The 12,349-nt window shown below is 46.5% G+C and overlaps 1 protein-coding gene across 3 annotated transcripts in view; it reads left to right on the top strand.

Moving 5' to 3' along the window:
* The window catches only part of CD58 (CD58 molecule), a 39,825-nt gene extending 28,034 nt beyond the window's left edge, over window positions 1-11,791 (top strand). Inside the window, exons 4-7 of one of the 3 annotated variants that reach the window (XR_013447960.1) lie at window positions 4,536-4,616; window positions 5,119-5,377; window positions 7,071-7,107; window positions 11,472-11,791. Coding sequence is in view for 2 of the 3 variants with exons in the window: in XM_036091802.2 (XP_035947695.1) it covers window positions 4,536-4,616; window positions 7,071-7,107; window positions 11,472-11,481 (128 nt within the window). In the remaining variant the exon portion in view is untranslated. The remainder of the gene's footprint in view (window positions 1-4,535; window positions 4,617-5,118; window positions 5,378-7,070; window positions 7,108-11,471) is intronic. The other 2 variants (XM_036091802.2, XM_036091803.2) reach the window with 2 other exon arrangements.
* The last annotated feature ends 558 nt before the right edge of the window (window positions 11,792-12,349 follow it).

The raw sequence follows: 12,349 nt of genomic DNA on the forward strand, positions 1-12,349 counted from the left end.
GTCACGTGGTCAAACCTAGCTGCAAGAAAGGCTGAGGAATTAATGTTTGAGTGGAGTGATAGTATGCCCAGCTGAAAATCTGGATTCTGTTCCTAAAGAGAGGCGAATGGAGAGGGGGCGTTACAGGGAGCTAACTAGCAGTTTCTGGCCAGGGGCTTCTCACATCATACAGGTGGGATCAAACTTCCCGTTTGTCCTAACCCACCTGTGTTCCCAATAAGAGGAAAGGGTGTGTGTTCACATTCTCATTCTCATTTGTTCATTCACTTTCTCTCTCCCCTCCCCAGCCTCTCCCTTTTTCTTTTAACCCTCAGTGTTTGCCGTTGGTGACCCCATCCTTCCCTTAGCAGGGCATTGTGATTGTTTTGCCATATGCTTAAGTATTCTGCCTTTGTATTTTTAGTAGCTGGATGGAGTCCACCTTATAAACATGTCTTCCTTTTCCGTTGAGGACACGTAGGTTGTTTTAGCTTTTTGATACTGTCAGGAAAGCTGCGGTAAATATCTTTGTGCCTTTTTTTGGAGGGAGGGGAAGGGCACATCCCTGATGGTTTCTGTAGGTTAACATCTTAGAAATGGACTTGCGGGGTCAAAGGATGTTAGTAGAGATACCAGTGGGCAGCTCCCCAGTAGCTTGATGGTGATAGCTAATAGCTGTCCTCAAGGGTGTTAACTCAGCTGATGCTCACGACTGCCCTGTGAGATAGGCATATTTATCAATCCCATTTACAGTTACCCCTTGAGGAAGCCGAGGCACCAAGAGGTTAAAGCACTCTCTGAGTGTTGTAATGGTTCAGTGAGACTATGGGCGTGTCACCCAGCACAGCGTCTGGCTGCTTTATGGCAGACGTTTTTACTGAGCACTTGTAACGCTACTGCCAAATTGCCCTACCAGACACACGCTGCTAAGTTCAGCTTCCACAGGTAGTGTGGGCTAGCTGAGAACAACACTTCTAGTGTAATATTTGCATCTTTTAATAAATAACACTGGGCTTGCTATGTATCAACCTTGTGCGGGTAAGTTTATTTATAAATACAGTCGGTTCTCTTGATTTGTGGTAGTCGTGTGTCATAAAGTCACCGTGAATACGGAATTAGTGAATACTGAATGTTGCTCCTGGGACATGCAGGGTTAGGTTCCTGCAAGCTTCTGGTCACATTTTTGGCAAAAAATCAATAAATAACCTTGTTTTGTGTGTGTTTCTATGTAAAGACTCCTTATTATATATGTATTGTTGATTCATGAACATTGGACTCCCGGCCAACAGCACCATGACTTACGCCTAGATGAAGCGTATCTAACACACACATTTTCTCTGAAAGGCACATCCCAGCCTTCTTGCAATTAGGAACGCTACACAGCACTTTGGCACTGTGTTTGGGGCTATTTTAGACAATGAAATAGCCAACAAAAAGCGACAAAAGTGTGGCAGTACACAGACCAGGAATAGGACATTTGCTTACATTAGAGGAGAGGACTCAAGAACAAGAGCGTTGCCTTGTTTGGCCTCAGCTGGGGACGTGCGCACCTAGCAATCAGTTTTTTTTTTTTTAATTTTATTTTGTTATGTTAGTCACCATACAGTACATCATTAGTTTTTGATGTGGTGATCCATGATCCATTGTTTTCGTATAACACCCAGTGCTCCATGCAGTACGTGCCCTCCTTAATACCCATCAGCGGGCTAACCAATCCCCCCTCTCCCCTCCCCTCTAAAACCCTGTTTGTTTCTCAGAGTCCATAGTCTCTCATGGTTCATCTCTGCCTCCGATTTCCCTCCCTTCATTTTTCCCTTCCTTCTCCTAATGTCCTCCATGCTATTCCACAAATGTTCCACAAATAAGTGAAACCATATGATAATTGACTTTCTGTGTTCCACAAATAAGTGAAACCATATGATAATTGACTTTCTGTGTTTGACTTATTTCACTTAGCATAATCTCCTCCAGTCCCATCCATGTTGATGTAAAAGTTGGGTATTCATCCTTTCTGATGGTTGAGTAATATTCCATTGTATATATGGACCCCATCTTCTTTATCCATTCATCTGTTGAAGGGCATCTCAGCTCTTTCCACAGTTTGGCTATTGTGGACATTGCTGCTATGAACACTGGGGTGCATATGGCCCTTCTTTTCACTACATCTGTGTCTTTGGGGTACATACCCAGGAGTGCAATTGCTGGGTCATAGCGTAGCTCTATTTTTAAATTTTTGAGGCACCTCCACACTGTTTTCCAAAGTGGCTGTACCAACTTGCATTCCCACCAACAGTGTAAGAGGGTTCCCCTTTCTCCACAACCTCTCCAACATTTGTTGTTTCTTTCCCTGTCCATTTTTGCCATTCTAACTGGTGTAAGGTGGTATCTCAATGTGGTTTTGATTCGAATTTCCCTGATGGCTAATGATGATGAACATTTTTTTCATGTGTCTGTTAGCCATTTGTATGTCTTCTTCAGAGAAGTGTCTTTTCATATCTTCTGCCCATTTTTTGACTTGATTATTTGTTTTTTGGGTGTTGAGTTTGAGAAGTTCTTTATAGATCTTGGATACCAGCCCTTTATCTGTAGTGTCATTTGCAAATATCTTCTCCCATTCTGTGGGTTGCCTCTTTGTTTTGTTGACTGTTTCCTTTGCTGTGCAGAAGCTTTTTATCTTGATGAAGTCCCAAAAGTTCATTTTTGCTTTTGTTTCACTAGCTTTCGGAGATGTATCTTGAAAGAAGTTGCTGTGGGCGATGTCAAAGAGGTTACTGCCTATGTTCTCCTCTAGGATTTTGATGGATTCCTGTCTCACATTGAGGTCTTTCATCCACTTTGAGTTTATCTTTGTGAATGGTGTTAGAGAATGGTCGAGTTTCATTCTTCTGCATGTGGCTGTCCAATTTTCCCAGCACCATTTATTGAAGAGACTGTCTTTTTTCCATTGCATGTTTTTTCCTGCTTTGTCAAAGATTTTTTGACCATAGAGTTGAGGGCCCATATCTGGGCTCTCGATTCTGTTCCATTGGTCTATATGTCTGTTTTTGTGCCAGTACCATGCTGTCTTGGTGATCACAGCTTTGTAATATAGCTTGAAATTGGGCAACATGATGCCCCCAACTTTGTTTTTCTTTTTCAACATTTCCTTGGCGATTCGGGATCTTTTCTGTTTCCATACAAATTTTAGGATTGTTTGTTCCAGCACTTTGAAAAATGTCATTGGAATTTTGATCGGGATGGCATTGAAGGTATAGATTGCTCTGGGTAGCATAGGCATTTTAACAATGTTTATTCTTCCGATCCATGAGCATGGCATATTTTTCCATCTTTTTGTGTCTTCTTCAATTTCTTTCATGAGTGTTCTGTAGTTCCTAGAGTATAGATCCTTTACCTCTTTGGTTAGGTTTATTCTGAGGTATCTTATGGTTTTTGGTGCTATTGTAAATGGAATCGTTTCTCTAATTTCTCTTTCTACAGTTGTGTTGTTAGTGTATAAGAAAGCAACTGATTTCTGTGCATTGATTTTGTATCCTGCCACATTACTGAATTGCTGGATGAGTTCTAGTAATTTGGGGGTGGAGTCTTTTGGGTTTTCCACATAAAGTATCATGTCGTCTGTGAAAAGAGAGAGTTTGACTTCTTCTTTGCCAATTTGAATACCTTTTATTTCTTTTTGTGTCTGATTGCTGTTGCCAGGACTTCTAGTACTATGTTGAACAATAGTGGTGAGAGTGGGCATCCTTGACGTGTTCCTGATCTTAAGGGAAAGGCTCTCAGCTTTTCCCCATTGAGGAGGATATTCGCTGTGGGTTTTTCATAGATGGATTTTACGAACTTGAGGAATGTTCCCTCTATCCCTATACTCTGAAGAGTTTTAATCAGGAAAGGATGTTGTATTTTGTCAAATGCTTTTTCTGCATCGAGAGGACCATATGGTTCTTCTCCCTCCTCTTATTAATGTGTTCTATCACATTGATTGATTTGCGAATGTGGAACCACCCTTGCATCCCGGGGATAAATCCCACCTGGTCATGGTGGATGAACCTTTTAATGTATTGTTGGATCCTATTAGCTAGGATTTTGTTGAGCATTTTGGAATCCATATTCATCGGGGATATCGGTCTGAAATTCTCCTTTTTGATGGGGTCTTGCCTGGTTTGGGGATTAAGGTAATGCTGGCCTCATAGAATGAATCTGGAAATTTTCCTTCTGTTTGTATTTTTTGAAACAGCTTCAGTAGAATAGGTGTTATTTCTTTTTTGAATGTTTGGTAGAATTCCCCAGGGAATCCATCAGGCCCTGGACTCTTGTTTTTTGGGAGGTTTTTGATCACTAGCAATCAGATTTTTCACCATCCTGCTGCACGTGTCCTCTAGGGACCGTGAACATGCTGTGAGCATTGACGTGGGGAGGACACATATATTTTAGCAAGTAGGTAGATTGCAGATATGGAATCTGCAAATAAGGAGAGTCACCTGGATCTCTGTTTTGATCAGTCTGGCTGTTTCTTTCTCACTGGCTTCCTTTTTTTTTTTTTTTTTTTTTTTTTTTTACAGGGCCGTCAAGGCACAATTTTGTGATTTTACCAGCAGTAGTCCTCGTAGCAGGAGTGGCATTTTTTTTGCTGTTTAGAAAAGGTATGTATACTTTCTTTCAACAAAATAAGTTTTCAAACTCGAATTGGGTTTTCAAAGGCCAGAAAATTGATAGTTTAGAGACTAAAGCAAAGTTCGGAATTTTAAGCGTTTGGAAGAAAACCAAGCCTTTTGTTTCGTTTTGTGTTCCTTGTTGTTCGAGGTTGCTGGGTCTGCCAGGTTTGCCAAGATTTTGCATGATCTTAAGGGCGGAAGGAATCCTCAGGCCATAGGGGGCTTTACAGACGTGGAAACACAGACGGATGTTCCCCGGCCTCCTTCTACTTGTGGTCTGCTTCAGCAGATATTATATCTCTGGTCTCCAAGCTGGATTTTGCAAAAGACCGCTTGCTCTTGGCTGCCAGGGCCGTACTTTCCACGTCTTCTAGCCCAAAAGGAGGTCCCGGGGAAAAGGCAGCTGTTGTTGGGGTTTGGTGACTTGGAGTGGGTCATAATGACCTGGTATTACCTGCACTGCCTTCCTGAGCCATCCTTGCTTCCTTAGAGATGTGGGCCAGCCTGGAAGGCAGCCCATGTGCCCTGGAGAATGAGTAACCTGCCTCCCATCCTGTTCTTTCCTGGGACAAGAAGCCCCTCCTCAAGCCCCAGGGGACACAGACCAGGATCCAGGCTGTAAATGTGAAGACCAGATGTTCTTGCAGCCCTGACACTTTCCATATCCGCTTTCTCCAGAAGGCTCTTTGCAAGACTGATTTGTCACTGCCACAGGGAATGCGGAAGAGTCAGCTTTCAGCCACGTGATGGTGTGTAGGACCCATGTCATTTCACATTCACGTCTTGGACCAACTTAGATTTCAGGTTCCCTAGACCTGCACTGCTCAGTACCGTAGGCAGTGGCCACGTGGAGTGGTTTAAATATAAAATCAAATTCATTAAATTTAATTTAAAATTTCTTTCTTCATTTGAACTATCCACATATGAAGTGCTCGGTAGCCACAGAGAGCCAGCGGCTACCGTAATGGGACGGACCAGACCAGATAGAGAAGAATTCCATCATCGCAGAAAGTTCTGTCCGTCATTGCTGTCCTAGACTACTGTTTGCACATTGCCACTAGAATATGGAGTCTCAGGGATACTGTGTCCGTATTATAGGTTGCAAATACCACAAAGATCCCTAGGTAGTAGATTACAAGTCGGTTGACTCCTCTAAATAAGATAGAAAAATCAGCTGAAGAAAGTTTTGAGGCTTCATTACCAATGAGTAAAATATTGGGGCAACTCAAATGTTCTTGTAAATAATTATTTTTAATCCCCAAATAGCAGCATCATTGTTAATTGTCTCCATAACAGATAGGTCCCCAGAAACCAAAATCATTTTCCACTCAGAGTTCTTGTGGGCCTGTCACCAGAATACCTGAACCAAAAAAAGGTGGTACTGAGTGCCCAGGTAATTCCAAAACAGTCGGTTGATTTAGCTTTTAAAAAAAAGTTCACTCAGTGGAGAGAAGGTTACTCCCATGGGCAGTACTGGTAGCTCTGTATAACTTGAAGAAAAAAATTGTCTTGAAAAGAATGACTTCAGCCAGCTTCACAATCGTAAAGCCATAACTTGGGAAAGGGTGAGGCATTTGGCACGGAGCCTTCTGAGGGGGACAGGGGAAAGCAGCTGCCGCGGTGAGTTGTAGTTGACAGACACCGAGGTAGGTTCAGTCGAGCCTGTGGACTAGGCTGCTGGACCGCTAGTCTGGCTCCAGACGAGGGCTGATGCCTTTTACGGGAGGACACTGATGGGTACGTGTGTGGAAGCCATATCTTAATGTCCAAAACGGCGCTGTCCAAAATGGTAGCCATGAGCCACCTGCGGCCGTTGAACCCTTGAAACGTGGGGGTCCAAACAGATGTGCTGAAATAGAAATTACACACTGGATTTATAAGACTTAATACTTGAAAAGGGCTGCAAAATATCTCATTAGTAATGTTTAATTTTGATTGCATGTTAAAATGATAATATTTTTGACACGTTGGGCTTAATAAAGTATTTTGAAAATTATTAAAGTGTCAAAATTAAACATTAAAATTAATTTCAAAATTAAAACATTTTGAAAATGAATTTCACCCAGTTCTTTTTCCTTTGTAAGGTGACTGCTAAAATTGTTAAATTACCCCTGTGGCTCACATATTCCTGGGCAGTGCTGGCCCACGCCGTCCGAGCCTGCCCTACATCTTTAGCCTTATGCATGAGCTGCTGTAGAAATAGCCATTGTTGTTCAGTGTTTGGTTTTCTTTTTCTGTCATCTGATGAGCAGTTTTAGAACACCTCTTTGGACCCCCTCTGTAGTTAGTTTAACTTAAGCATTTGGAAGAGCAGGAAGACCAACTTGACGGGTGTGGTTTAGAGTGTTCCAGATTCAGGTCTCCCATCAGGCAGGCTGTAACTGCAGATTTCAGCTTTGCTTTTCAGTCCTTTAACTGAGTTGAAAATTCCTTCGTTTGTAGGTTGTCTGAAATGTGGCAGAAACACAGAGAGAACCGAGTAAGTACCCTGTAGACTGTACGGTGGGTAAGTTACGTATCACGTAGCAGAACCAGGACAGCCCTGATGTAGAGCGCCTCTTCCTTAGGGACCATCTGTCTATCTGTCACTTGTCTTGAATGGGAATATGTAGCATCAGCGCTGGGCTCGGCACTTTCCGTGTAGCACCTCCTCACACCCTCACGATGGGCCTCGCACAGGGGTGTCATTACCACTTGCTTAGAGACAGTGACTATGAGAAGTCAGGTCCCATTGCTAAGAAGCAGTCGAGCTGGGATTCAAATCAGGGTCTTCAGACTCCGAGGGTTATACTGTTAGCCTCCATCTCCCATCCCGGGAGAACTGGACCAAGGATTGGGTTCACTTCGGGAGCCAGGGTCAGAGCTGGGCCTGTATCACAAACAAAAGCTAGGATCCAGACACTGTTAGGAGCAGCAGTGCTGACTAAGGAGGCTGTGGAGGCTCCAGAAGGATCCCTGTCCCCCACCACGTCCTTGGCAGTCAGGAGGCAAGGGCCCAGGAGCTGGGTTTTAGGGGGTGATGGGAAGAGTAAAGGCTCAGGGCTGTAAAGGGCGGGATAGGGAGTGAAGAGTCATCCTCTTTGGGGCAGCAGATATCGGTGAATAGAGGGAGCTGGGGCTGAACTGGCAGGCTCGGCCATGCCAAGATACTGAGAGAGAGTTGCCAAGAGGCTTGTGTCATTTTTTTCTGGGAAACCACTGAGGATTTCTGAGCAGAGCTCTGCGTTAGACAAAGCATATGGGGAATTAACAGACAAGAGGCTGAAGAAGGGGACACTGGTTGGTGAACAATGAAACAGTGCAACCAAGCAGAGAGGTCCTGAATCGTGGTGGTTGTGGCAGGGTGGCCGTGAGGGCTAGGTGCGGGAGGAAGTGTGGTGGTCATATTAACGAACATTCCAGCTGAGAGGGCGGGCTCCCTGCAGCGGGGGCGGGGGGAGGGTGGGGGTTCCCTGCCAGCTCATCTCTCACGGGCCTCGGATGAGTCACTTCAACTCTCTGTGCCTCAGTTGTCTTCTGTGGAGAATGGGCATAACAAGAGTAGAGAAATAATAGTGTAGGTAATAATAGCATAGAAATAGCAACATGTATAAACAGGTTAATAAAAATAAAATGCTTTGAACAGTGACTGGCTCAGAATGGGGCTTAATAAATGTTACTGTGCTATTATGGTTATGAATATTATTATTATCCAGGAAAGCGGCCAGAAGTGGCAGGAATTCCGACGCTTGGTGCCTGGAAGATGGTGTCCCCACCAGGCATACGGAGGAGTCGGGCGCGGCTCTGGCTTGGGAAGCTGGGTCTGTGCTGTGACGGGCTGAGTGTGGGGTGGGCGCATTACTTGGGTCCTAGGTCCGGCGCATAACTGCAGAAGTGGCTTTAGGGGCTGTGGCTGGAGCTACAGCATCTTCATCAGGACAGTAACTGATGCTCTGAGCATCTGAGGTCACCAAGAAAGCCAAGCCCAAGGCCCTCGGGTGATGGGCAGAGTGGAGGAGCCGGGGTGGGACAAGTCCAGGAGGAGAGCCAGGGTGGCCCCCTGCTAGAGACCCTCAGGGAGGTGGCTGCGTACTAAAGGGGAGGAGAGGCTAAGGAGGAGGGCGGGTGGTCAAGACCTTTGGCTTTGTTGAGTGAGTTGCTGATTTTCAAGAAAGCCATGGGGTCAGCGGTTGGGGTGGGAATGAGGACGGGCCTCTGCGCAGCAGGGAGCACCTGCGTGCCACGGGGCCCGGGGACTCAGAGGGTCCCTTTCTCCCCAGCTGCTGGCCGGGACACGCCCAGGTTACCAGGGAGGCCGGCGGTGGCAGGAGGCCATGCGGAGGGGGCTGGAGAGGGGGTGAGCAACAGTAGGTGAGGTGAGGAACAGGTGTGCCAGCAGGGAAGTGGGAGAGAAAGATGACACGGTGGCTATTACAGATTGGCGGCAGTAAGCATGAGTGCCAGGGCAGGGCGAGATTCCCGATGGGCCTCTGCTGAGACCCAGCTGGTGACAGCGGAGGAGTGCCATCAGAAGCATGACTGCCGACGTCATGCAAGGCAGGCTGTGAGCCAGAGGTGATGGAGCATCCCAGAGCTCATGCCCTCGCCGGCTGCTCGCTTTCACGGAGGTTACTGCAGTGAGGTCAGGCACTGTGTTAGCTGATGGCTTGAGATCATGTTCCCAGGGAGGCCTGACATTGTGTGGGATTCAGAGAAGGGATACGTTAGGGCTCCCACCCTGGAGCAGCTTGTGGGCACACTGGAGAGAGAGGACGAGAACATAAACAGTTAGAAGGGCGGAGGCACGGGGTAATGGGCCAGAATGTGTGGTGGGGATGGTCAGGGCTGGGCAGCCAGCCGAGGGGAGGTGAAGAGGCCAGAATCATCATGAAGACTCCGAGCGGGGGAGGATGGGAGCTGGATCTTCAGAGCAGGGGTGGAGTGGAAAAGGCATTCCAGCCAGGAGAAGCAGCAGAGGCAAAGACATGGAGGGGAGCTAAACCCTCGTGGTTTATTTGACGGAGAGATTGGCCTACGTAGCATCAAGGTGAGCAAGTGGCAGAAGAGTGAAGTCAGGGGCATGAAGATGGAATGATATGGGAATAGGGAGCCATTGCAGGCTCTTGAGCAGGAGAGTTCCAAAAAGCATGAAAAGCACTGCTTTGGGATAATGAGTCTAGGAAGGTAAAAATGACATCTGAGGGTGACATCCTGGGGAGAAACCTAGGTAGCTTGGGGCTGGGTGTGGGAGCTCACATTTCTTGGTGTATTTTTGTTTACTCTTCAGATTTTGTACTTTGTGTATTTACTACCTATTTAATAATAATTTTTAAATTTAAAGAGCCCACTGTGGCTGCAGTGGGACTTCCTTAAACTCAATTATTAAAAGAGTTTACATATATGGTGGAGGGGGGAAGGGTTGGAAGAGCAGTGGGGGAGGGGACACGCATAACCAGGAACAAAGGCCAAATTGTCACATTTCTGTGAGGACAGTGTCTGAAAGAGCTAGACCCAATCAGAAAATATCCAAGGACAGCCAGTAGATTTCAGATAGCTGAGAGAAAAATGGACATGACATCACACCTTTCACCCACAAAGGCCAATGTCGACAATTTCCGGGAGTGCTGGTAGTCTCTGTTTTTGTGTAAATGCCTAGAAAACAGGTCACAAAGTCACCCAGGTTAAAAAGGGAGCAGAGAACCCTGTTTCTGTGGGAAGAAAGATCTGCAGTCTGTAGGCCGTGTCTCAGCCTGAAGGGGAGCTGGAGAGGCAGGCCCCATTCATTGGCAGGAGGTGCAACATGTGTGGGTGTGGGGGAGGAGAGCCCCCTGCAGGGGGGCGGGGGGGTGGGGGGAGCAGCAGGGCACCGAGCCCTGCACCTGCAGAGCTGCTCTAAGGAGTCCTGTGCCTGCTGGGACACGTTTGGGAAGCAGCGCCCACTTCATCCCCCTCAAAAATTCACTGCACCCATTTTCACGTACTGTTAGATTATTTTTTTTAAGGTTTAATTTATTTATTTGAGAGAGAGCACAAGCAGAGGGGAGAGGCAGAGGGAGAGGGAGAAGCAGACTCCCCTCTGCAGGGAGCCCGATGTGGGACTTGATCCCGGGACCCCGGGACCAAGACCTGAGCCAAAGGCAGACACCCAACTGGCTGAGCCACCCAGGCGCCTATTAGATTCTTAATAAGGAAAGCTCATAATTTGCTCCCTTTTACCTAACCCCTGTGACTCCAGTGCTCACTGTTTATGATCTCTGGTCACTAACGGGGTACAGATATTTGGGGAGCCCTGGTGTGGTCTGGGCTGCGCCTGGCAGATCTGGTCTGACCTCTGAAGTACAGACCCTAGGGAAGGCACTAGGCAAGAACGGGAACCTCAGTTTGAAGGGGTGTGTCCAGGCAGTTCTGCAGCTTTGTGCCTGGGCTCATTTCCTCTGAGCTAACCCGGGCTGGTCCTGTCGCCACCGCAGAGATGACTCATCAGGAAGAGAGGCTGAGGGAGGGCCAGTAACTCCCCAGGAGACTCATGTGGCAAGGAGCGGATAACTGCCACAAAGAGAAGCAGCTCACGTAAGGGTCCTTAAGGTCTCAGCTTTGTTCTTTGGAGAGTTCGATGACACTCAAAGACTGAGTTAGTTTGAGGAAACGGGCTGTTAACGAGTGCCTCGCACTGAAGGTGTTACTTCCTGTGGGCCTCCGGCTGCCATCCCAGGAGGGCCCAAGACCAGTCTCCCTCCATCTCTGCTCCCCGGAGCCCTTGGCTTTGATGGCTTTATTGTAAAAGGGCTACTCGCATTAGACTAGGAGGGTGATTTGGTCTGCATTTTACAAGTTACTAACATGAGATCTTTTTTTTTTTAATAGCCCCAGTTGACCGGTACTACAAGATGAAATCAAATGTATAGCGACTAAGTTATTTAAATAATGGAACAAAAAGCCATCTGATTTGCCATTCAAGTTTATGTCATCTTCGAGGACATTTTGGAATTCTAATCTGAAGTGGCGCTCCACCAGAAGGTTCTTTCCTGGAAGAAGTATCAACTAACAACCGGCACCAGTATCTACCCTATCCCTGCTGGGATCTATGACTAGATACTGTAGATGACTTTTGTCTCTCAATTTTTTACTATAAATTTTCTATCAGATATAAATTTGTAAATATGTAAATATATACATAAGTGGTAGATGGTTTGGCTTTTTTTTTTTTTCCCTCTTAGGTCAGAAAAATATTCTGAGTCACATACCTCAGGAGGTGAAGGTTTTTTCCTAAAATCTATCCTCCGCTTCTCTTTTGTTTTAGAGGGAAAAGAATTCATTGCAGGATTGGTGGTAGAGTGAGGGAGGAGATGGACAAAGTACGTTCCGCGTGCTGGGTCCGTTGCTCTTGACAGGAGGCGAGGACACACGGGTCTTTCGTTTATTTTGCTAAGACCAGATCGCCGCCATCCACACGCAGGGAGACTTGTCTCATGAAGGTCTCTTAACTCACTCGGTGTCTGGTGTTAGCTGTCACATGGGCAGGGAAACAGCAGAGAACTCTTAAAAACTGTAAAGTCCTGGGGCACCTGGGTGGCTCAGTCGTTAAGCGTCTGCCTTCGGCTCAGGTCGTGATCCCAGGGTCCTGGGATCGAGCCCCGCATCGGGCTCCTTGCTCCGCGGGAAGCCTGCTTCTCCCTCTCCCGCTCCCCCTGCTTGTGTTCCCTCTCGCTGTCTCTGTCTCTGTCAAATAAATAAATAAAATC

This window comes from Halichoerus grypus, chromosome 5, assembly GCF_964656455.1.
Source record: "Halichoerus grypus chromosome 5, mHalGry1.hap1.1, whole genome shotgun sequence".
Lineage (NCBI taxonomy): Eukaryota > Metazoa > Chordata > Mammalia > Carnivora > Phocidae > Halichoerus > Halichoerus grypus.